This window comes from Protopterus annectens, chromosome 13.part0 (genome assembly GCF_019279795.1).
Source record: "Protopterus annectens isolate FY-2018-M chromosome 13.part0, PAN1.0, whole genome shotgun sequence".
NCBI classification, from domain to species: domain Eukaryota; kingdom Metazoa; phylum Chordata; order Ceratodontiformes; family Protopteridae; genus Protopterus; species Protopterus annectens.
The window spans coordinates 801,477,677-801,504,746 of NC_056747.1; the positions used below are offsets into that span (position 1 = coordinate 801,477,677).

The 27,070-nt window shown below is 42.1% G+C and overlaps 1 protein-coding gene across 1 annotated transcript in view; it reads left to right on the top strand.

Moving 5' to 3' along the window:
* CLTC (clathrin heavy chain) overlaps nucleotides 1-27,070 on the top strand; it is a 2,794,584-nt gene that overhangs the window by 2,330,385 nt on the left and 437,129 nt on the right. The window contains exons 33-34 of the mRNA XM_044054892.1: nucleotides 3,657-3,788; nucleotides 4,142-4,252. Of these exons, the coding sequence (XP_043910827.1) occupies nucleotides 3,657-3,788; nucleotides 4,142-4,252 (243 nt within the window). The remainder of the gene's footprint in view (nucleotides 1-3,656; nucleotides 3,789-4,141; nucleotides 4,253-27,070) is intronic.

Consider the following 27,070-nt stretch of genomic DNA (forward strand, 5'->3'; position numbering starts at 1 on the left):
AAGAGATTTTCCATCTGGTTTCTTTCTCGTAAGTTGGACTCACTTTCTGTGGATGTACCTCTGTTTTTTTTCTTAACTTGTGTGAACTACTGAAGATTTGTTTGGCTTATTCGTCTGTGAAAGCTCATCTGTCAGCCGTTTCTGCTTGTCTGCCTTTGTCTCCTCCTCTGGTCTCTAAATTGGAGGTTAAACTCTTCCTTAAAGCTGTCTTTCACATCTGACCTCCCAGGAAGCCTGTTTCTCCTCCTTGGGATCTCAGTTTTGTCTTGGAAAAAACTCACTGTGGCTCCGTTTGAACCTGCAGCTACAACTTCCATGCAGCACTGTACTTTGGAATACTGTGTTGTTGTTAGCCATCACTTCTGCCAGAAGGGTCTCCGATCTTCAAGCCTTGATAGCTTCTCCCCTCCTGGTTTTCTATAACAATAGTGGTTCCTTGCTTACTTAACCCTTCTTTTATACCTAGGGCTGTGAACGAGTTGCCACTTAACCAATTTATTCATTTGCCCACATTTTCCCCTCCTCACAATCATCTAGTGAGAACGTTCTGTACACTTTGGATGTGCATAGACAACTCAGATTTTACATGGATAAAACTAAGGCTGTCAGCTTTTTGTTTCTTTTCATCCCAGGGCTATCAGTATGCCTGTTTCCAAGCAGACTATTTCTACTTGGATTTCTAAAGCTGTTTCCTTTTGTTATATTTTGCAAGGTAAGACCCTTTTTTACTCCTGTTAAGGCTCATTCTACAAGAGCTGTGGCTTCTTCAGGCGCTTTTTTCAAAGGTTTGGATACTAACACAATCTTGGAAGCAGCTGCCTGGTCTCTGTTCTTACCCTCACTAAACATTATAAACTGGATGGCATCTCCAAATCTAGAGCTGGCTTTGCTAGAGCCATTCTCCATGACTTTTTAGAAAGCACCTCTGCTACTTTCCCATCCCTTTCTTCTTCATGAGCTTTGGTACTCTTCCCTCATGTTACTAATACTGCAACATAAGAATAGAAGAACATAGAGTAGTCATATAAAATCTTACCATAGCCGTATATGACCTCCTCTTCTATGTTACAGTATTCTCCCCCTCTCACTTTCACCATCTTTTTTGTCTTTTTCCCTGGATGTATGCTTACATCCTTTGTTCCTTAGGCTGGTGTTCTTACTGGGGCAATCAGTTCTGAGGATAGTTCTTGTGGACGTCCCTTTTTTTATGGCCTACACTGGCTGCTGGCCTACTTGTGATGTCCTACTTACCTTGCAGTGATTAAAGTCTTTTGTATAGTGGCTGAACGTCTGGTCCGTCTTTGGGAGTGAATCCCACATGTTAAGAATATTGCAACATAAGAGAAGGACATATGTGGTTATGGTAAGATTTTACACAGCTATTTTTTCTATTAATGTTGTCAAATGTTTGCCCCTCCACAAAACCATATTGATCTAAATCCATCAATTTTTAGCAAAATCTTTGCCATTCTGTTAACTGCACATACGTATGCACTTGTTTGCTCATATATGTATTAATATGCATACAAGTATGTATTTATATGCAGTATGTAATGTTTATATTTGATTGCAAATATGTATGCATATAAAAAACGTATGTACAGATATATGCATACATATAGACACTGCCTTTACACTACGTGCAGTAGACAACTACCAGGATATTTTTGAGTATTAACTTCTAGCCCTCGAGTTACCATTTTTTTCTAAGGAGCATCTTCTGCAGTTTCCCATAAGTGTGTAGCATTTATTATGTTTAATACTTGATTATCATGAAAGCTTTTCTGGATTCATTTGTTTATAAACTGCTGTTATTGTGTTTAATTTCTAATGAGATTTCAACTTGTACTGTAAATGTGCATTTTGTGGTTTGTTGTAAATAATCATTCCTTGGACAGATATTGTTCCACTTACACTCTTTATGCAAAGATTCTATGCATTTGTCTTTTGCATCCATCTTGCTCTTTCAGAGAATTTTACCTCTAGGAACTAAAAGGGAATATTGCTCAAAATTAGTGTGTGTGTGTGTGTTTGTATACATATATATAAATATATATATATATATATATATATATATATATATATATATGTAGAGAGAGAGAGAGGGTGTGTGCCATATGCATACCTGTAATCAAGCATTCGTACCTATATGGAAAGAAGCTTCAAGTTTTACAAACTCAGGCTAGGAGAAGTCTACATGGTAAAGACAGATTGTGTGATATACTGTTAATACCATTTACTCTTCACAGATTAACTTTTATGGCAAGCATACTTGACCATAACTGTACTTGATAGTTTGTAGTGTTGTCATTGAACAGTACAAGTTTTTGGTACCTTCACTGTCTGCCTTTTGAAAGATTTGCATGTTGCCATATAACGACGTGTTTTCTCCCTGTCTGAAGGAGTTTTTTGTCTAGTTTCTCAATTTTTTGTGGCGTTGAAACCCTATAGAATCATCCAGTGCTATTCATGGAGCACCACTACTAGTGGTGTGGCCATTTAATTTTGGAATTTTAATTCCATATTTGTAAATCATTTAATAAGTAAACAGATCCTGTGGAAATAGCACCAATTTATTTATTTTCTTAAGACATGGTGGTAACGTTATCATTTTTTAAATTAATTTGATTTAAAACATTGGGTTTAATTGACTCCTACCAAGGGAATGAATCAGAGTTGCAAAGTTACATTACCATTTCTGCCATTTTTGTTTTTGCCTTGGGATACTTTAGAGAACGGTGATATTTTTTCAGTTTATTTCTGCCATTTAAGTGACTTGCATTTGATTGCTTCTTTACACCTGCTGACTCTGTGAGTGAGTTGTAGATGGACACACTTGATCCTTCCAGAGTCAGAAGGCATTCTATTTAACATTAAGAGCTCTCTGTCAAATGTTTCAGTATCCAGAGGGTTCTTAGGACCCCTCATTGAAAATCTCTATTCCTGTCCTTTTGCTTTGCTTCCTAGAAGCTGCTGTTGATTCCAAAGGTGCATCTTGTTTTATCCAGGACTTGCAGTTTTGCCTTTCAAGAACATTCTTTGGAATCCACCACCTGTGTAGCTTATGGGGGTACCCCATTGCTTAAGGGGTGTTAAGATGTCTATAAGTACTCTCCTGTTGCAGCTAATTTTTAAGTAACCAATCAAAGCAGATTTCCTTGTTATGCACTACCCCAACTTTATATTATGTTATTTAATTTAATATCCTCTTTTTTCATGACTTTCATATACGTTTTAGTCTATTCATTTACTTTTTACCTTCATATTGTTGCTTTTAAAACTACAAGCATCTACCAGTTTTCACAGAGTATCATTGTTTCACATCCATGCTAACTACTTATATTTTTGATATTTCTAAAATGTATACATTGAAAGCTCAGCAGACATGAAAAACAGTGTAGCTGTTCATGAAAAAAAATTAGAATAAGCAGTTGACCAGAATGACCAGTATATGGATGATATAGAAATCTTTTTAGTAGTTCAGGGGCATAGTGTTTTGAATAGGGTTATCTAAATGCACGTGCTAACATAAAAAGATTGTCAGTATTTCAGTCTGAATTTGTGAAAATGTTTGCTTACCAACTTAAATACTGTTCCTTGATCAGTATTCATCCAGAAGGTAATATTTATTTTTCTTTTTGTCCATTTCTTTTCAGGTGGCCAATGTTGAGCTATATTATAAAGCAATCCAATTTTATTTGGAATTTAGACCCATGTTACTGAATGATTTGCTTATGGTACTGAGTCCTCGGCTTGACCATACACGAGCAGTCAACTTCTTTTCCAAGGTAAAACTTAAGGCCACTAATTGGTGGTGAAGATTTGCATGGATATAGTATTAGTACTTGTTCTTTGTTTTGACCATATCTTGGCAGCTTGTTTTTGAGAGTAAGTAGTTTGAGCTATTTTTGTACGTACAGAAGTATATTGCAGGTAAGTTTGTGACGTATTTTGGTATCTTCAATACACTTAGGCTTTAAACTTAATTGTAGGTGAAATGTTAGAGAGAAGTTGCTACTAATTATGGAAATGCCAACAGGTTGTAAGTCAGTAGATTTTGTACATTGTGATACCGATGAAGCACTTGAGCAAAGAGAGGACTGATGAATAACCAAATATTTACTGTTTTCATTCTCATTAGGTCAAACAGCTTCCATTAGTTAAGCCATATTTGCGCTCTGTACAGAACCACAATAACAAGTCAGTAAATGAAGCACTAAACAATCTCTTCATTATCGAAGAGGATTACCAGGTATGGTAGCAAAGATTTCTTTACTCTGTATGCCTGTATAAGATTTGGTTTATTTTTTTCCATTCTTTTGTCCCATCTTGTTTTAATCTGAAGGGTGTAAAAATTCTAATATTTAAAATAATTTAGTCTTTCTATTTGTCAGTGTCTCGTGCATGACATCAGTACTAGTCTGTCTCTTATTTAGTTGGTGTTGAAGAGAGGGACCCGATTTCTGCTTCACTTCATGTCAATAAATAAATCTCTGTGGTATCTTTCTGATTAAAGACAATACATTCCAAACTTGTGACCTTATGAGTGGACTTAAAAACATTTTAACATTTAAAGCTTATGTTTAAAATAAAAAAAATGTTTAAAGCTAATGTTTTTTTACCATCAGTGGACCATTTAAGTGTTGCAAAGTATGGATGCTAAGGTTCATGTTGGCAAAATTCTTTTAATTTCTGGATTCTTTGCTGAAGGGCACATGTCAAAATGTCAGACCTCGGCTAGGCTGTAGGATCTAGAAACTTGCTTCCTAGTTCTTTTTTTGTCTTTCACACAGTTTAGCACTTAATCGTAATAATCTTTTGAGGAAAGTTCTGCCAGTCTTTCTGAAGTCTGCAGATAACGAATGTAAACCAATACTAGCACTTGCCTGTACTGTCTTTGGGAACACGTAATAATATTGCTCGTCATTTTACACTGCCAGAAATGCCAACATTTTGACTGAGTCATTTGCAGATGACATGGACAAATTTCAGATCTCTCACCCTGCCTATATCTCTGTCAACACAGAGGATTGTGCCTTGAGGCCTTCCACTCCAGAGCAGATAGCAAACGGCTTCCTAGAGCAGATTTTGTGTGTGTGTGTGTGTGGGGGGGCTTCATCTTTTAAGCCTGCTGTAAAAACAATTCTACCCATGTTGCACTCTGACATTGATTATGAAGAAATCAAGCTTGCCACACCCACATTAGTAAGTGACATGGACCAAAAAGGCATTTCCATCTTGAAGGAGAGGGGTTAAGCAATGGACTTCAGTAGCAGTCAGTCCACACTTGATAGACCAATGTCAGAAGGCAGCCTGTCTGCTCAAACAAAGGAAAATCTGGCATTGCACACTGTGAGGTGTTTGATTAATCTCAAGCCCTAGGGAATATTTTTTTTTTTCACTTTCTGCAGTTTGTTATGCTCATAGGCTAGGATTGTTGCAGCTGTTATTGTGCCCCCACTCCATGGGCCTGAGGATTCTCTTGTTCTTTGTTTTCAGTCTTCCGGGAATTGACCTTATTGGTGAAGATTACACCTCAGTGATGCCAGAGCATTACCCATTGTAGATCTCTTGAGTGTACCCCCCCCCCCCGCATATGATACCCAACTGCCATCTAACTTTTGCAGTTAACTTTATGCATCATTAAAGCACAAGCAACCCATTGCTGCAGCTGGAACTAAGAGGTGCCTTCTTTTCCTCTCAGCATAGTCAGAGTAGTTGAATCTGATGTCCTTGCCCTGAAGTGGACAAGGATAACAAAATGTGCCCCCTCCCCAACTTCTCAATGACCCCTTATTTAGCAAGATTTTGAGGCTCATTCATTTCTGCATAAAGAAGACTGTTAATTTCTGTATGTGCAAAAAGCAAGGTTGGTTCCTCCTGTGGAAAAATTCACAAGCTCATCATCAACAGAAGGTTAACTGTGGGATAAGTAGTCCATTGAAAGTCTCCCACCTTGTACCTTTTCTGAGAAAATAATTTTTAGGCAAGTGATGAGCACTTATATTTTAGAACAAAAATGCTTAAAAGGACAGCAAAAATCCTGAGAGCATTTGTAGTAGTAGCAGTAGTGGAAATTAATCTCCTTGGCCAAGGGGATGTGTTTAGTATTTAAGTGATCCTGTAAATGCAATCTAAATCCCAAGTTAACTACCATTACTCCCCATAGGTTCTGCTCTTGTATCAAAATTGTATATTGTTAACTCACCCATAATCTATATATTGTTAGTTTCTCATACGGTGCAGCTGCTATCGTGCAAATAAAATGCAAATAACTTTTAGATTTATGGCTCTCTGCTCCATTTCACAACAGTAATAGTGGACATAAAATCCTAACCTAGTTTGTGTAGCACATTTGTAATTAATACGGGACTGAAATCAACAGATTATATGAATTTGTTACTATATATATCTAAAGAATTTGTAGCGAAGTACAGTAAACCATTTTTGTTATAGTTTTCAACAAAGTTCAACTAAGAGAGTTTAGTTCACATACTACATCATCATCAGTCTTGCCCATTTTAATTTTAAATAGAATATACTTATGCAATGGAATCATCATGCATGACCCTCTTAAGGCATTGCATATCACAAATTTGAATATTTAGAATCAGAGTATAAAGGATTAGACCAAATAAAATCACTTTAGCTAGCAAATCTAGGAGACTGTCTTTCTTGTACTTTTCCTGTAGGGTGAATATCATTTTGTGAAATCACTCCCCTTCAGCTATTTAAATTTGCTGGCCACCGACCATCCCCTTTCAATCTATCTTGCTCTCTTAAAATCAGTGGCTCTCTACTTAGCTAAAACTTAAGTTACCCCCTTTCATATCTAACTGCTTAGCGCATATTGCAGTGTTTAGGATACTAACCCATTTTTTCACCTTGCCTAACATCTATTGCAAGACCACTAGTTATTGGAGCCCACATTATGCCTGTCAGTAGTCATCTTGGGATTAGTGCTTCTGTTTTCTGCTGATGAGAGAAGGAGCATTATTGTATCCCAGCAGAGTGGAGCTGCTGTGAGACCAGCATTAGTAGTAGCCAGGCAGTAGCCATTCATGTGAATCCCCTGTTTTCATCATTCTTGACAAGCTAATTCTGTGTTTTCAGTAAGTACTGTTTAATTTGTTTCTAACTTCAAAATATCTGCCTAAGTAAGTCATCCTTAAATTTTCAGGGTATGCATATTAGGAAAACCTTTTTGTAGTGAAAAGCACTGCCCCATAGTTGCAAACTGGATACTCCTGACATCGATATTCTCACTCCCACTCTCCTAATCAATAAAAAAGGGTTTATTGCCATGGATATGAACTTTCTCCACTGTCTCCTTTTCCAGCTTGGTGGATACGGGCAACCTAAGGCAATGTAGAAATTGCCTCATGTTTACTGACAACCAGTTAATTCTCAAACTGATATGGTATGAGAGATATTTATTACACAATGTCAGTAGAGGCAAAGCTCTCGCATAAAAGTACTCCTAATGTCAGTAAGGTTGTCAGTAGTACACATGCTGCACCCTTCACATACAATTCAAAGCAGATATATTGACCCATATATGCTGAGGCACTTAAATGTAACCTTCCTAAACCACAAAGACCTCCTAGACAAAGCACACATAATAGATACCCTCAGCAGCCCCAAATGCGCTCTTTCAAAACAACACCCACATCAACACTTAGAGCTGTATGTCATGGATCCTCTACCTCTAAGACCATAAGGCAAGCCACCATAAAGTACAACATTCTAGTCATTGGAGACTCCATCATGTGACACACTGATGTTCCTTTCACCAGGCTGAGTGAGGAGAAAGTCACGGTCAGTTGCTTATCAGGGGCTAGGATCCCCCACATTATGCATGCACTCAGGTCATTGGACCACAAGTACCAATATGACTCAGTCGTAGTCCTTGTTGGGAGTAAATGACCCAAGACGTACCTTCCTAGACTGTATGAAGAGAGACATCATGGAGTTCTCGGGATATGTGTCTCAGGGTAATATCAGTCTAGCATTGAGCAGCATTTTATCTTCTCCAAGGATGATGCACAATGCAAACAAAAGATGATTGACTTTAATAATTTTCTGGTGTCATTCTAAGAGGGTGCAGTATTTGTCAGCATGGAAGGAGATAGCAGACCACGCTGCTTTGCCAGGGATGGCCTGCCCATCTCCATTCTAGGTTTTTGAATATTGGCTAAAACATTGTCTTCTCCCATAATGCCTTTTTTAGGCAATGCCAAAATGACAGTACTTCCGACATAGCAAATCAAAACCAAGAAAATCTAAAAGTATTACTGCTCAGTGCTAGGAGTCTAAACAAAAAACTTCACTTCCTAGAAGCTCTCTTCACTTTAGAGAATGCTGACTTTTGTGCAGTCACTGAGACATAGTTTAAAGCTGTGGAGAGCACACCAACAGTGCAATGTTATAATGCCTTCCAGACATTTTTGGACCAGGTACTTCACAGGCAGGGACTAAAGATGGAGGTGTCTCTATTTACATAAAAAAATATACTTTAAAGCTGGTCAAACAGGACAATGCACTTGAGCTGCTCCATGTTCAAATCACCATAAGTGAAATCCAATACCACTTCTTTGCAAACTATAGGTCCCCCTCTATGACCCAGGAAACCTATAGCATGTATTTGAACTTATTAGAAACACTAACCATCTATCCCAGTACTATATTCATGGGTGACTTTAATTACCCCAATTTTAACTGGGAATCCTCTACAACACCAAACGGGCATGCACAGCGATTCCTGGATTTTCCAAACACAACACTCCCCTGGACCAGATAGTCAATACACCAACCAAGGGGTGCAAACATACTGAGTCTGGGCCTCACTAATATGGGAGAGTGCTGCGCAATCCCTACTGTAACGTCTTCCCTGGTAAGGTCAGACCACAGAATGGTCTCATTTGAAGTAAAAATAAAACCTGGACCCCCAGCTAAACCTGGAATATTCAGGAACTTCTCTAAGGCTAACCTCCTACTATTAAATGATAACCTGAGAAAATTCCAAACCCCCATAAACCCTGGGAACACTGCTGCCTGTGCAGAACTGTTCACAGAAACCCTGTACAAGCATGGTAAGAGGTGCATAGAGGCAGCTGTACCCACCAGTAAGAAGTACAGAACTAACTCAAAAAACAAGCCACTCTGGTGGAATCACAAAATCAATAGGCTGTATAACAGAAGGAAGAACATCTTGGCAAAAATTAGGAGGTGCAGCACCCAGCAGGATAAAAGCACCATCATTAAATTAAGGGAACAAGTAAAGTGTACCAAAGCCAAATTTGAGGTAAGTTTGGCCTCCCAGGCGAAGAACAACCACAAAGCTTTCTTTAGCTTTGTCAACAATGACAAAGGCAATGCAAAGTTGTGTGCAGAGCTCATTGTAAACAGCGCCATCTATAATGAGCCACAAGATATAAAAAAACCCTTGGCTGATAAATTCAGCTCCAAATTTACCCCTCTCTCCCCGTCAACCTTCCCTTGGGAAATACCCTCAAATACAACTCCCCCTACTATCACTAGAGAACAGGTCCTTAATGCTCTCAGACTAATAACACTGCATCAATGGGCCTAAACAGTATCCCAGGATGCCTTCTAAACAGCATGAAATTTGACCTATCAGGGCCTCAGGAATTACTGTTTTAACTGTAGCCTCGAAACAGGCTTCGTACCTCATGAATGGAGAATGGCAGCAGTCTTCCCTCTGCACAAAGATGAGCCATCTACAGACCTTGGAAATTACAGACCCATAAGTCTCACTAGTCTTGTATGTAAAGCCATGGAAAGAATTTTCATGGAGATGATCAGTAGCGGTATAATAAACCTGCAAATACTTGACCCTTCCCAGTTTGGTTTTGTCAAGGGCAGATCATGCCTACTCAACTTGGTGGACGACTTTGAGAAGGTAACCAAAGCAATGGGTGAGGGGAAAATGGTTCACACTGCCTAACTTGACTTGGCCAAGGCATTTGACACAATACCCCACTCCGGCATTGTTGATAAACTCAAGAGGTTGGGTACAAACTTATATGTCACCCAGTGGATAGCCAACTGGCTCACAGACAGGACCCAGGAAGTTAGAATTGGGGAGTCCACCTCTACAGAGAGGCCAGTCACAAGTGGAGTCCCTCCGGGATCAGTCCTTGGACCGCTCTTTTATGGCATTTACTTCTCATGCATCATTGCTAATGTCAGTGGTCTCTGGCTGACTAAATTTGCAGATGATTGGAGATTAGGAGCTGTCATTGAATCCCACACTGACACAGATGTTCTCCAGGAATGGCCGACAGAGACAAACAACTGGTGTCAGAGCCATGGACTAAAACTAAATGCCAAGACATGCATAATAGTATTCTTTGGGAAGTCATCAATCCCCTGGTAACTGTCATAGTGACAACACATTCCTTAGAGTTGACCCAGTAGTGAGGGACCTAGGGACACACACAGATAGTAATCTAGCCTTTGACTGTGACGTGTCTACAGTGGTGAGGAAATCATTCTGTGTTGGGCAACGTGTAGACAAAGGTATGGCATCTAGGTCCAAGGAAGTCCTTGTTCCACTGTATTTGGCATTCATCAGACCTATCATTGAGTACAGTGCCCCTTTCGGTATGTACCTAACCAGGCATATCCAACAACTGGAACGTCCACAGTGGTTCCTCACTAAAAGAATAAAGGGTGTAAGTAAAATGTCCTATGCAGACTGCCTCAAGGCCCAATCCCTGTATTCTGTCTCCTACAGGGTTTTGAGGGGAGATCTATGCCTGGCATACTGGGCATTGTCAGACCCCACTCTGGACCTCCTGCATATCCACAAAACAAACAGTACCAGAATTACCCGTTTTAAAGACCAGCCTTGCCTGTGATTTAAGTAGAACCTGCTGGCAAAAGAGATATGTATCCCACAGACTAACCCCGTCTGTGGAACAACTCCCCATCCATGTGAAGCAGAGTTCCTCCCTAACCCAATTCAAGTGCAACTTGGACAGTTGGATGGGGAGCCGGAAATTCATCCCTGGTTTGGCACCTGTCTCTAATGGACACAGGCAACCTGTAAATGGTTCATCTCCCAAACCCCTGTTTACACTTATCAAGGATATCGGAACTTGTCAGAGATTTGGGATGCATGGCTAGGCTTAAAAAGGTCCTTGGGTCATTATCCTAGTAAACACCTGTGAATAAAGTTGCCTTGTTGAAGTTTCAAGTTTATTCAGTTAAGTAGATTGACAGGTTTTCTTATCCTAATACATTACATTCAACAGGTCAGTTATTTAAAGGTAGTTAGATGATGGTGGAAGGGTCCAGGGTAGCTACTTGGAGCAGTGTCTGAGAAATGGAAAAACAAGGAGCCAGTCCCATAGCTTAGAGGTTAGTCCATCATTTAAATATACCTGAAGGACCAATGAGGGCTTACCATCTCAGTAGCCTGTGCAGCCTCATTCAAACGGGTTATTTTTATTTCTAACACACACAAAAAAGAAGAATTCAAACATGACTGCACTCCATGAATAACCACTATAGAACGATGTTAAAGAAAACACTTTTGCCTGAACGTCATCAGGTCCATCTAATAAAGTGGTTGCAGTTTCATCATTGGAAATGCCTACTTTTTACCAGGTTGTTGACAAACTTTATTAACCTGTTTTGTATCCCATGTAATATGAGAGTCTGTGCCTGCCCATGCTTGGCAGTTATTCCTTAAAGCATGTTATGAAAACTTTATTGCAGAGTCCAGTCTTAACTTGTTCTTATCAAGTCTTGTATCACATTTAAAAGCAGGCACAGCCTCTCATGTTATGGTGCTTAAATTTGTTGACATAGCCGGCCTTAGGCATAGGCCAACTAGGAGGTCGCCTATGGCACCGCTCTAGCAGGGGCTCTTTTCCAGTAATCTGGATGGTGTAAGTAGACCAGGATAGAGGCACAGAGTGGTGGGGGGGGCACTGTGGAGACCTTTTGCTTAGGGCACCAGTCGACCAAAAGCCAGTCCTGTTTGCTGAAAGACATCATTAAGAATTAATCTTCTCTTGTTTTGCAAAAAATAATTACAGTGCCTGCTTTTTTATGATGCTTATATCCATGTTTTTTGTGGCCAGTCCCCACTCTTCCTAATGAAGACAGACCTTTTTATATACAGGAGAGGTAGCCGTTTAGAATCACATTAGGTGACTCCCATTGTTTTTTGAAAAATACATACTTCCACTGTAAGCTGTTTCTCTGTATGTAAGTCACGGTCCTCACTTTTACAGAGCTCATGGAAGTGTGCCCAAGTAGGAGAGGAAAAGTAAGTGCAGTTTGGGACCTCAGAACTTTGAATATAGTCTTTTTATGCTCACGGAGTTAAAATCCATCAAGAGGTGAACTGAAGAATAATCAAAACGTTTACAATAACTAACACAGGTCTTTGAGCATAGGCAAACTTTGCTTTTGGTGTAAAGAATACAGTGTGGAGTGGAGCCATGTGATAAGAATTTTCACTGTTTTGCAGATTCCAAAAACTTTGTTAAATGCAGGCCAAGTGGTTAGAACGGTTTACTATTGAAAATGCGAACGGCACTTGGGCGACAGTCGGATAGTCGAACGTATAAGGTCGTAAACAAGGATGTCGAAGACAAAATAATCAATCTAGGAACGGTTTTAACATGGGTCGAGGTAGGTGTTCAGTATTATTCCCTACTACAAACATCTTCCCTACCTCGACCCATGTTAAAACCGTTCCTAGATTGATTATTATGTCTTCGACATCCGTGTTTACGACCTTATACGTTCGACTATCCGACTGTCGCCCAAGTGCCGTTCGCATTTTCAATAGTAAACCGGTTAGAACATCTATACCAGGTGGTTCTGGGGTATCCACAGTGAGGGAGGAGGGTTCCCCTGGTCTCACAGTGCAGATCTATGGCCTTGCAATCTGGAATCATCACTGTCCAGCCTCTTCCTGGGTCTAGCAACTAGTAATGGCTTTTCTGTTCAGATTCTTCCTCTCCTCAGGTTCTAGATAAAAGCTGTACAAAAGGGAGGTAGATAAAGACTTGGAGGGATCAGTTGGAAGGACTGCTTAACCAGTTTCCTGAGGGGGGGGTGCTTTGGGGTTAGTGGCAGGGTTAGATAACTTTGAATATTCAGTGATATACTTTATCATCGATTGGAAACATTGCACATCTCCAGTTCAGAAATGTCATTATTAGTATTTTTTATACAAAAGAAAACACCATCTTTGTTACTAGGAAGAAGATAAAGTTGCTAACAGTCCATTTAAGGCTTAACGTATCCCAACTTTGACTGTATTATGTGTATCACAGCTGAAAACAATGTACATAGTGGCCTTGTGTCTCATTCTAACATTTGTAGTAGTACATCTAGTAAACTCTACATACATTATTTTTTCAGTTAGCAGTGTGTAAAGTCAGAAGGAAAATAACATAGCACAGTTCCAAGCACCTAATTGTAGGATGTCAGTAGTTAAACCTGCCCAGTGTAAAAGACTGCTTCCATCCAAAAAAACTTGAAAATATAGACACAATTCTGCTACTCCATATCAAATAAAAATCCATTAGACTTGTCCGTAGTCAAACACTACTATTTAGAAGCTGTATCATTAAACTTAATGTAGTAAAAAAAAAGGCTACAGTCTCTCTTGGGGTTTAATTATTTCTTTGCAGAATGTTCCATCTGTAATACTGACATGTCAAATGAGCGCTTTTCCTTTTATTTCCTAATTGTGCAGCTGGATGTGGTATGCAAGCTTAACTTTGCATAATAAAATAAGTCTCTGATGCATGCTTCAGTATTTGTTATAAACATCTTTAGTTACCTGATCTGATGTTGTCCTTTTTATTCTTCCTCACCAATGGGTTCAGATCCAATCCTTGGATCCAACTCGGCTGCATGCATTAGACTTTGGATCCAACTCTCGAGCTACTCTCTACCCATAATGCTTCATACCATCCCCAACACCCCAGATCTCATTTGCCACCATTGTGGTTAGATGCAGGTTCCGCTTTCTAGCTGCAAGTCATTGTTTTTGGGTCAAAATTTTTTCGCTAGCCCTTCTATTTCCTTTTTTCCTCCCTCTTAGCATTTGCTGGGCGTTAGAAGTTAGTGTGGTTAGGAGTCTGTATCCTTTACTCTTCTACTTCAGTAGTGTCTGTCAAATACCTTTGTGGGTATAATTTCCTTACTTTTTTAGGTAGTTATATCATACCATAGCTGGTGTTAATTATCATATTTCTTTGGGTGTTTTTTCTAGTGTGGCTATTGTGTTGTTGGACTTTTCATATTAAAACAAAATTGCTTTGCTTTAAGGTTGTCTGGATTTGAATTGTTTGTAGTCTGCTATATCTGAGAAACCAACAGGGTTCAAGAAATGCTCTTTTTGTGGACATAAGATCCCCAATTCGGATGCCCACAAAAAGTGTTTGTTGTTTAGGACCTGATCTCCTCATTGCAGCTTGTTTAGTATCCTCTACCTTTAATCCCAGAACATTAACTGGACAGGCACAATAAGTTAATACTTGGAGGTCTTTTGCATGCTTTTTTGGGGCTCAAATTCCCACCAAGTCAACAGTCTGTTTCCTTGGAAACAAAAAAGTGGTCTCCACTGAAATCTCCCCTGAGCTTCCGTCTGAGCAATTGGAGAAGAATCAGAAAATCTCCGGTCTGACCATTTTGGATCGTAAACCTGGGAACCTTCCTTTAGATCCTAAACACCTCTCAGATCCTACAGTCTCGACTCCGATAGTAATTTCTCCACTTCCTTCTACCTCATCATCGGATTCCAAGACCTCTGGTTCTAGATCTGGATGTGCCTGCAGGAGCTGTACTCTGGAGTACACCATTAAGCTAGTATGTCTTTCTTTGCCAGGCCAAATCTTCCAGACTCAGAAAAAACACTCAGACCCTCATCCACAGCGTCTTACAGGTCTTCTAGGAGCCTGTCAGAGGCTGACGTGTATAAGATGATGCAGAAATTTCTCATGGCTCAGGTCCAGATGGGGGTCCTGCAAACGTCCCCCCCCCTGGATCTGTGAGTGCACTTACTAAGTCCATTCTCTCTCATTCTCTGATCCGACCAGGGGTTTCGGAGTCCCAGGATATGAGATCCCTGAGAGGTTCGGTGTCAGATCTTAGGAAAGTATTTTCCTTGACTCTGATAGTGTCCCTGGCTGGTTCTGCTCTGATACCTTCAGTTCAGAGCGGGTCTCAGATCCTGGATGTAGGCACAGGGTCTGAGGGGTTAGGCTTGGCTCCAATTTTGTTGGATACGTCCCTTCCTGTCTGAGCCTTGGCCCTGGACAGCTCTGATCTGGGGGTGACACCGACCTACCTGCCTCAACAGCTTCAGCTCTGGTGATGGAGGGAGAGGATTCCCTTGGTTCTTCAGCCTTAAAGGTGATAGAAAGGGCTTTCTCTTTTCACAGGGAGCCATCTTCTGTCATCTCAGATCATACCCAACTCCCATCTTTGGCTCTGAGCTTTGAGTCCATCAGATCTACCCCACAGGGACAGCCAGTTCCGGGAAGGCTCCAAACAGTTCCTCTAGAGGAATTTTCCCCCCTCTTCTGATACATCTCCCAAATATTGGACAGAGGAGGTCCCTCAGAAGAGGAAGTGTAAGAGGGGAGACAGACTCTCCTGTGGAGTCTGTCACAGAAGACACCGATTTTGATAAGGGAAAGGGATCCCCCAGATCACCACCTGATATCTCCTTTGGACATATTCTTGAGATCCTCAAACAGAAAAGTGGCTGTTCTTCCCATTCTCCTTTTCCTGAAGAATCAGTGCATTTGGAGGCTTTTGGTTCTGCACCATCTACATCTTGTGTGCCCCCCTCAGGTGGATGAATTGATTGACTTGGTTTCCAGGTGGGCTTGGAAGAAACTGGACATTTTCGAACCTGTTCCCAAGGACATGGACAAATTTCTGGCCCCTACCGCTGATAGACCCCTCTGGAACAAGGGAGTCCCAGTTGATTTATGGTGGTGGAGGCAGCCACCAAGAAGGAGCTAGCTGAACAGAGCTCTTCTGTCCATCCACCAAACAAAGGAGTCCAGAGCGATGGACAGATTTAGAAAGTGGGTGTTTGCCTCTACTGCTTTTGTGCTGAAGTCTTTAAACTACTTGGCATATTTCACTCTGTTACAGAGAGACTTGACTTAAGGAGTTAATCAAATAGTCTGTCAGAGTGTATCTGCTGAGGATTTTAAAAAGGCTTCCTCTCAACTGGCCACTCTACTCTCCATTTCAAATGCGTCTCTAAGGCTTGACCTCCCATGTTGTGGAAGGTATGTCACAAGCAGCCAGTTCCGGTATAGCCATAAGGAGACGTGCCTGGATGCGGCTGTGCGATTTTCTGAGTCCTTCAAGACGTCCTTTGTCAATGTCTCCTTTGATGGTACTTCTTGTCTGGCCCATCAATTAAGGACATGCTTACCTGCAGGGAACAAGAAGGAAAGACTGCCATAGAAATCAAGTTTTCTACCCCTCAATAGACCTTCTGTAGAAACAAAGGAGGTGGTAAGAAGATGGGGATGTTCTTCGTGTTTTACTGTTGCAGTCATCACACTTGGGTTATCTGCCTGCAGGTAGCCCTCAGTCAGCCTGAATACCAGAGTCTTAGTAGTTCTGCGTCAGATGCTGTCGTTTCTTCCATGATGTCAGGTCGACAGGGGTATAAAGCAGGCAGCCGACGTCATTACATCAGTCTTTCTTGCCAAGGAGGAGCCCGAAGCAGAAGCAGTTCGCAAGTGCCCGTTGGCCGCTACCTGAAATTTTCGTTTTTGAGTTGATAATCCTGAAGTCTTTGAATGCTAAGTAACCCCGTTGGGGATCCTTTTTTCTTGCTCTAACCATGTCAGAAAAAGTTAACAGTTGTCTTGCCTGTGGAAAGCAAATACCTCACACAGATTCTCATTCTTATTGCATCACCTTTTTAGGTCCAGGCCATGACTTCCCTCGCTCTCGGTTTTGTTTCTTGTGTAATGCCCAAGCTATTTGTTATCGGGCTATATTTGTCTCTAAATTCTTTCACTGTCATTCTCCGTATTCCAAAATGGCTTTGTTAAGCCATCCGACTACCGATCTCCCGAAGAAACCTAAAGATAGACAGAGACCGCATAGGTCCAAAACTGCTGACGAAGCTTCTGTTAAGCTAGTCGCCAGTCCGCCAGTACTCAGTGAGGTGCCTTTGCAGACCTGATGCCCACTTCTATGGATTCGCAGGCCTCTGCTGAGACCCATTCGGAGCTCGGTATGCCACAAGATGCTTCTTTGACTATGGAACCATGGAACCAGTGGATGTCTCTACCTTGGATGGGTCTGGAGCCGCTGTGCAGGCACCGGCTCCTGAATGTGTATTCTGTCCTACTGATGTCCGTATCAAACCGACAACTTCTTTTTTAGCCAAAACTACTGAGTTTCTTAGGCCCAGAGTACGCACTACGCCTAGAAAACAGACGACCAAAGCACATGCTTAAGCTCCCATGCCACAAAAACAAATGCTTAGAATGGCTGAAGACCTTATTACGCTTAATAGGGGAAGCCAGCCTTCCCCTGCTAAGAGACAAAGAATTGAGTTACCTTCTGATTCTACAGACCAGGAGTCCGATGACTCTGACCCTTCTGAGTATCAGGACATGCCCTTATCAACCTATGAGGATTCAGATGCAGAGGAATCCATTCCCTCTGCCTCCCCTCCACAGGATTTTTCTTTTGGTGAAACCTTACATACTTTGAGGGCATTTCCACTGGGAATGTCAAGACTACCCTCAGTCCAAAAAGAGACTGAGCATTTTTAGAGTTGCCTCAGCACAGGCCTCTAGCTGTGCCACCTGTCCTGGATGTTGTAGATAATGATTTTATGGAATCCAGTCTTACTCCAGGCACATTACCGTTGGCCCCTAGGAAACCTGACCGGTACTACAGAGTACCTGATTCCCATAAGTTTCTTTTCAAGAATCCTACTGCTAATCCAGAGACCATTTCCCAGGAACCTAAAGGTATTAAGGCTACTACAGCCAAAATTCCTGCCCCTTTGGACAGGGATTCCAGAGCTTTAGACAGATATGGGGTAAGAAGGTCTATACCTCTGCAACTCATGTTATCAGGGCATTGAATTGCCAGTTTCACATGCTGAAGCACCAGCAACATGTTATGGAACTGATTAAACAAAAAATGGTATTTCCAGATTATGCAGAAAATAAAGATTTACAAGAGCTAATGCATTCTGCAAACCAAGTTAGTAAGCATACTTTGCAGTGTGGCTTTGAAGCCGTAGAAGCATCTTGCAGGGCTGCAGTCACTGGTTCTGTACTGAGAAGACATGCTTGGCTGAAGGAGCAAACTTGCCAGATCATGTCAAATCGAAATTACTAGACGCTCCTTTAAATTAAGACTGTTTGTTTGGCACCAAAGCAGAAGAAGTTCTTGGAAAGATGGAAGAAAAAGCTAAATCTATGCAAACTGTTAAAGAATTCTTACAGGTGCAACCACCTAGATTCAGTAGGCATTGCCCTTCAAAACACTGGTCCTTTCCAACCCCTTCCAGGCCTTCCTAGACAAGACCCAGGGGGAACAGGCCACCCAGGCTACAGTCTCAGGGTATGCAGAGATCTAAGCAATGGAGTGCCCCCACCCCAAAAACAGGGAGTGGTAAGCCACCTCCCCCTATGGAAAAAGTTCACAATGGCTTCTCAAATCTACTTCCCAGCCCTGCCCAACTGCTTGTGCCCCTAAGAGGAAAACTTGCCCTTCATGCAGAAAACTGGATGTCCATCACTTAGGACCGATGGGTCCTCAACATTGTATCCCAGGGGTACAGCTTCTACTTTCATTTGCTGCCAACCCCAAGCGGGTTTCCAGACCAAACCAGTGGGCAGAGGCACAAAAGCAAGTACTTTCCCTGCTCAATATCGGAGCTATTCAGCCTGTTCCAGTAGAACAAAGGGGTCAGGGTTTCTACTCCAGACTTTTCCTGATCCTGGTACCCAGACTCTTGGCACCCAATCCTGGATATTTCAATCCTCAACACTTTTTTGGTGGTCCCAAAATTCTAGATACTTAACCTGCAACATCTTCTCCCTATGCTAGCCAAGGATGCTTGGTTGGTCACTCTAGATTTAAAAGAAGCTTATCTGCACAGCCCCATAAGGGAGTCATCCCTTTGGCTTATCTACTGCGCCCAGAGTATTCACAAAATGGTTGGCTCCAGCCATTGCATACTGCAGGCAGAGAAATATCCAACGACTGCCTGTTTCAGGCAGACAGTCAGGAATTGCTGCTTCAGCACCTGGCATTTGTAAAAAGTCTTCTCACTTCATTGGGGTACACCATCAATGAAAAGAAATCTCAACTGGTACCCAGTCAAAAGGTTGTATTCCTGGGAGAAAGCTTGGACAGAACTTCCCAGATGGCATTTCTAACTTCAGAAAAACAGGTCTGACAGACTACTTCAAACAAATGGCCACCAGAACCCAGCTATCTGTATGAAAAATACTGCAAGCCCTAGGGTTCATGGCCTCATGTATTCTACAAACATATGCAAGAGTGCATATGAGGAAACTTCAGTTGTACTTAAAAAGTCTTTGTTGCCAGCATTCTCAGGACCTGGAAACAGTCATTCCTATCATACCTTGTCCAAGGGCAGATTTCCTTTGATGGGCAGAAGTATGCAACCACAACAAGGGACTGCATTTCACTCAATGCCACGCTGCCCAAACACTGACAACAGATGCATCAGACTATGCATAGGGGGCTCACGTGGCAGGCAAAATGCATTCAGGGCCACTCGAGCCCAAGGCAGATTCTTCTGCACATCAATCAAAAAGAGATGCTAGCTGCACAGAATGCTCCGACGGACTTCAGATACCTAATCCTTCCCAGGACAGCTGTTGATAAAAACAGACACCACCACAGTTATGTGGCACATAAACAAGCAGGGGGGAACCCATTCTTACCCACTCTGCAAGTTAGCCATGGCACTGTGGAACACAGCCTTGAGTAAACAAGTCTAGCCATGGCACTGTGGAACACAGCCTTGAGTAAACAAGTCTATCTATAAGGTCAATTCTTGCCAGGCAAACGAAATTCACTGGTAGACCACTTAAGCAGAAATCTCCTAGACCCACACGAGTGGAAATTGGAGCCCAACATATTGAACCTTCTGATCCAGAGGTGGAGGACACCAGAGGTGGATCTCTCGCCTCCCCAGAGAACCACCAGTTAAGCAAATACTGCACCAGGAACCCTCGCAGCAGGGCCTGGAAGGTGGATAGCCCTGTCCTTTCAATGAGAACATCTCTCAATCTATGCCTTTCCCCCCTCTGCCCCTTCTCTCAAGAGTACTACTCAAAATAAAACAAGACACGCCAAGGACAATTCTGATTGTCCCAGACTGGCCACGCCAACACTGGTACCCACTCCTGTGCAGCCTGACAATGGTGCTACCCTGGCACCTACACCAGACTCCTTCCCTGCTGTCTCAGCAGGAGGAACAGATTTTGCTTCCACAATTGCAAATCCTAAACCTTGCAGCCTGGCTTATCCCTTGAATACCCCACCAGCAACCCTCAGCAAACAGGTGCTGGACGTCATTCTTGAAGCCAGAAGGCCTAGTACTAGGAAATCCCATGCTGAAAAGTGGAAAAGATATTGTTCTTGGACTCAATCTAAAGGAAAGGACACAGCAGTGCCCTCCCTACCTCTAATCATGTATTACCTAGCAGAGCTACTCCACAGAGACCTATCCTTCTCCTCCATTAAGATTCATGCCTCTGCCATCTCGGCTCATTATAATACTGAGCCACCGTTATTTTCTCACCCTCTCATCAAACAGTTCCTGAGAGGGGGCTAACAACTTAAGGCCCTCAAGGAGAGCACCCACCCCTGCCTGGGACCTTAACTTTGTACTGGAAAAGCTCACGCTCCCCCCTTCTGAACCTGCTGCTTCAGCAGAGTTAAAATTCCTGTCTTGGAAAACAGCTTTGCTTTTAGCCATAACTTCAGCTAGAAGAGTGTTAGAGTTACAGGCACTAATGGCTGTGGAACCCTTCATTATTTTCCATGCTGACAGGGTTTTCCTCAGGACTAATCTGTCCTTTTTGCCTAAGGTGGTGTCCAGTGTGGCTCTATACCAATCCATCCATTTACCAACCTTCTTCCCTAACCCTCAGAATAAAGGGGAAAGGATCCTGCACTCTTTGGACATGCACAGACAGCTCAGGTTCTGTCTTGATAGGACTAAGCCTTTCAGAAAATCTGACCAGCTGCTAGTCAGCTTTGCTAAAGGGCCAGAGGATAAGGCCATTTCAAAACAAACCATTTCCAAATGGATAGCACACTGCATCCATTTCTGCTACAAGCACCATGGAAAACCAACCCCTCAGGGGGTCAGAACACATTCCACTAGGGCTACTTCTACCTCAGGGGAGTCCCTACCAGGGACATTCTGGAAGATGCAACCTGGAGTTCTGTACACATCTTCACCAAGCATTACCACTTGCCTATCTTTTCCAAATCCAGGGCTGGATTTGCAAACAGTCTTGCAAGGCCTACTAGCCAGCCCTAACACTTCTTGACTGCCTCCACCCTTCCTCAGCTTTGGGAATCAACCCAAGTGTGATAACTGCAACAGTGAAACATGAAGAACATAGTACAGTTGTGTACACTTACCATAAATGTAGATGTTAGAGTGTATTCACTGTTACCCCCTGGCTTTCTCTATCTATCTCTCCTCTCTATGGCTATTCCTAATGGCACTGGTATTTAATTTTTACCGGTGGTGTTCCCCACCATATACTAGCTCCCTATTTGGGGGCTCCTGACATTTGGGGCAAGAAAAACTGATGTAATGGTGTCGGCTGCCTGTTTAATACCCCTGATGACCTGACGTCATGGAAGAAGCGACAGCATCTGACTCAGAAATACTATGACTCTGGTATTCGGGCCAACTGAGGGCTACCTACAGGCAGATAACCCAAGTGTGATGACTGCAACAGTGAATACAGTCGAACGTCTACATTTATGGTAAGTGTACACAACTGTACTTTCTCAAGGACCTTTCCAGGATTTGAGGGGAGATAATTTGTCCAAAAGCAGAAGAGAACATTTTAATGGTAATCAGCACCCTAGAGGCAGATGGGGCCCACCAAGGCTTTATAGAGATTCCTTTTCTGATAGGCCCTGTCAGTGCTCCTGAAGTGGTGCCTGACTGTCCAACTCTGGAGGCACTGAGGGGGTTATTTCTCTGCGTTGCTAAATGGTATCTTGCAAGTACGGCAGGTGCAAACGGCCACATACAAATCCGAAAATCAAACAAAGCCAGCACCAGACCAGATACATTCACTAAATCTTTATTGTAAAACAAAAAGATCAAGCCGGTTTCAGCACAGAGCCTTAATCAGTGATAATTCAAAACACAAAGTGAATTGTTTAAATATACACATTCAACCTCACTTCCTGTGATGTCATATCCCCCTTTTTGAAATTACACTATAATTTATCATTGAGCCCTAGTGTAAATAGCGCACCTAACTTAATGATCCACTTTATTTCTTTGTGGTTAAGTATGGAATGCCAACCCCTCTCGCACTTTCTATCTCCCCATACTCTTATCTATAATGGTAAACCTAAATGTAGCAGTGGGATGGGATTGACAATGCCTGTCTAAGGCATTTGTAATGAGTTTGTTACGAATATCACTCGTGTTCAGATATTCTCAAACAGAGGGGTCTGGACATCTTTCCTACATAAAAGGACGGGCAGATACAACTGGCTAAATGACCCAGTCCGATCCACAGTTAGCTTAAAAATTAATGTCATGTACTTGACCCGTATGCTGACTGGAAAACTATTTAGACTTAAAAATATATTGGCATGAAGAGAAATGCCCACATGGGAAAGACCCTATTAGTTTCTCCCCTGTAATAGTTAACTGATTACTAAGATTCCTGTTTACATAATAACGTTTGTAATATGAAAAATGGGAACCCAGTGTCTTCCCTCTATGAAAAGAAAACTGACAATATTCTGGCAAAATACGACTCAATTCTGCATTGGCCATCAAAAATATTCCAATGTTTACTAACAACATTCCTTAACAAATTAACATTTCAACCATAAGTTGTTATTAATCTCAATTTATCGGATTCCTTATGGATCATCCATCTCCTTATAGGTTAACAATTGAGCCCTAGGCTGTTTAGAAGCCCACTCCCTGCCTGTAATAACGTCTCCCACCCTATAACCTCTATGGAGAAATCTACACGTGAGATCCTGCTTGGAGCTGTTGAAATCTTCCTCTTTTGAACAAATCCTTCTAATTCTTAAGAATTGGGACTTGGGAATATTTCTAATTGTATATGTGGGGTGTAGACTAGAAGCGTACAATAAATTATTATATTGAGGGTGCTTTCTGTACACCAAGGTGCACAAGGTGTGATCAGGTTGTCTCACAATCTTGACATCTAAATAATTAATTTCCTCATAACTATGAGAAATTAAAAATTCAATACCCCACTTGTTATCATTCAAATATTGTTCAAACTCCTGTAGATATTCAATATCCGCACGCCACACCAACCAACAATCATCCAGGAATCTCTTCCATATGTCGATTTCAGGCAAGTAGATGTGTTATGGGCCTCATTATAAATTAGTTCTTCTATGTACCCCATAAAAAGGTCTGCACAAATGGGGACAAAAGAAGCCCCCATAGCTGTCGTCTAGGTTTGCCAATAACAACCCCCCTGAAAATAGAAAATGTTTTTGATTAGGACGTGCTCAGCCATACAGATGAGTGTATTAAATCCAGGTGTATACAGACCAGCTCTATTTAACCAGTATTCCAAAGCTTGTAACACTGGCCAGTGAGGTATACTGGTATGTAAGGATTTCACATCAAGTGTACACATAAGCCAGTTAGGTTCAAGTTGGGAATCCGATGCAGTTTGCAGGAATTGGGTAGTGTCTTTAATCCTAGCCCGAGTAAGTAGTAGCAAAGGTTGCAGATACTGAGTCAAATATGCCGATAATGGTTCAGTTAATGAACCAGTTCCAGAGACTATGGGGTCTACCTGGGGGCTGGTCTAAGCTCTTATGAATTTTCGGCAACAAATATAAATACTGTTTGCCAGGATCCCTCACAGTAAGATGTAAACTAATAGTTTTACTGATAATCCCTTCCTCCACTGCTCTCTGTAAGAATGTATCAATATCTTTCTTAAAATTGGGAGTGGGATCAATGGACATGCACATGTGCTGAGGGTTAGCTAATTTAAGGTTGGCAGGAGAAACAAGGGTGGTCCAACTATCCCTAATGCTAGGTTGAAGACTGTTGTCACTAGGGGGCTTTTCAGGATTGATCAAGGAGGAGCTCAGTGGATGGATATTTCTGCCAGTTCTGGTAATTTAATAGGTTTCAGCTCACTAGCTGTGTTTAGAACTGGCAAAGTACTAATGATGAGGGCTACACTAATGTGCTACAGCTGTAACTAAGGGAAAAACTCTTGAATTAATATGTACGGCTATGGCGTACAATTGCCAGGCAGTGCATAATGCTGCGCAACGTGCAAACAAATAGAAACCTACTCAAATACAGGGCTTAAATACCAGAAGGTAAAAACTTGAAAAAATTTAAAAACGTTCAAAAGGACCAAATGAGGATGCTTATTCCAAGCCCTAGACCAACCACAAGAGGCCAGACAGGTTCCAGTCAACACAATCCTGTCACTAGAGTGCAGTAAGGCCATTTCCAATTTAAGATGGCGTAGAAAATGAGCTCAGAACAAACAGCCACTACAGACAGACACAGATGTAGCAAACCTGCAGCTTTACTATGCTACACCTACTAGCTACCCTAGTTTTAGCAGGAACCACTAGAAAATGATGTTCTGTAGTCCTATCTTGCCTTCATTCTTACATACAGGTTCGGAGCCAATCCTCTGCTCCGACTCGGCCTATTACAAAGCTCAAAGTCTCTTAGTTGGTTCGTGTCTAGGTAGGTATCCCATAGTGAACTAGTGCAATCCCCAGATCTCATTTGCTGTGTCTAAGAGTTCAGAAGTGCTTCTTGCTTGGCCGTGGCTAAGTTCAAATTTTTTCTCTTTATCGCTTTACTGATTATATAGCTAGTTATCTTATTATTAGGTAGTGTTTAGTAGTGTTTGTGTGTTTTGCTCTTTAAATTAGTTAGTGGTTCATAGGTAGGTACTAGGTTATTGGCCCTAGGGCCTATGTAAGCCTAGCCAAACGGTACCCTGGCTTTTGCCACCCAAGAAAATTATTTTCCTGTGCCCCTGTCAAGCAGAGCCACAAAAGTGATCCCCGGGGTGAATTTCCTATCTCCCATCCAATCATCAAGATTTCTCTTGAGTGCTAATAAGGAGCTTTGTTTGATATAGATAGGTAGTTTGTTCCAGAGTATGGGAAGTCTCCGGGACAAGAATCTATCCCTCCAGCATGTTCTGTTTATTGTGGTGACAAGGTTTGGGTCTCTAGACCGTGTAGCTCGGAGGGGTTGGGATTTCTTAAAGTGGAGCATGTCCAACAGTTCTGGGTTTGACATAGCTTTGTATGTTGGGCAGAGATCGCCTCTGAGTAGGCGATATGCGATGGAGTAAAACTGGAGTTTTTTGAGACTGTCTGCGTAGGGCATTTGTTTGAAACCGGTAATCCTCTTTGTGAGGTATTTCTGTTGAGAACTTGTTGGCCCTCGTTCTCGTTTTGGTATCCCGTGTGCTAGTTTATATTAACCTTGATATTTCACAGGTCCGTTTTAGTTAGGACCTTGTTCTCTCGCTTATTGTGTGTGTGTATAGCCACTGGGGATGCACAAGCCAGTGCATTTCTTTGTGCTAGTCCCAAGCCCAGATAAATGGGGAGGGTTGCGTCAGGAAGGGCATCCGGCGTAAAACTTTGCCAAATCTTATCATGTAGTCACCAGTTAATATTTCCATACCGGATCGGTCGAGGCCCGGGTTAACGACCGCCACTAGTACTGTTGGCCAACAGGGTGCTGGTGGAAATTGGGCTACTGTTGGCCAAAGGAGGAGAAGAGGTGGAAGGCATGGCCGAAGGCAGGAAGAGAGGAGAAAGGCTAGGACTGTGGTAGTGAGGGTCAGAACTTTGAATGTTGGCAGTATGACTGGTATAGGGAGAGAGCTAGCGGATATGATGGACAGAAGGAAGGTTGCTATATTGTGTGTGCAAGAGACCAGATGGAAGGGCAGTAAGGCTAGGTGTATCGGTGGTGGGTTCAAATATTTGATCATGGTGTGGATGGGAGGAGAAATGGCGTAGGAGTTATTCTGAAGGAACAGTATGTGAAGAGTGTTTTGGAGGTGAAAAAGGGTGTATGATAGAGTGATGATTATGAAGCTGGAAATTGATGGTGTAATGATTAATGTTAGTGCATATGCTCCACAAGTTGGGTGTGCAATGGATGAGAGAGAAAAATTTTGGAGTGAATTGGATGAAGTGGTGATGACTGTACCCAAGGGTGAAAGAGTGGTGATTGGAGCAGATTTCAGTAGGCATGTTGGAGAAGGGAACAGTGAGGATGAGGAAGTGATGAGTAGGTATGGTGTTAAAGGAATGCAGAAGGTCAGATGGTAGTGGATTTTGCGAAAAGGATGGACATGGCTGTGGTGAATACGTATTTTAACAAGAGGGAGGAGCATAGGGTGACATACAAGAGTGGAGGAAGTTGCACACAGGTAGATTATATCTTATGTAGGAGGGCCAGTTTGAAGGAGATTGGAGACTGTAAAGTGGTGACCGGAAAAAGTGTAGTTAGGCAGCATAGGATGGTGGTTTGTAGGATGACGTTGGTGATCAAAAAGAGGAGGAGGTGTGTGAGGGCAGCACCAAGGATCAAATGGTGGTAATTGTGAGGCAAGTTCAGGGATGAGTTAAGACAGGCACTGGGTGGCAGTGAAGAGTTACCAAATAGCTGGGTACCTACAGCAGAGCTAGTAAGGGAGACTGCTAGAAAGGTGCTTGGTATCACATTGGGACAGAGGAAGGATGACAAGGAGACATGGTGGTGGAATGAGGAAAA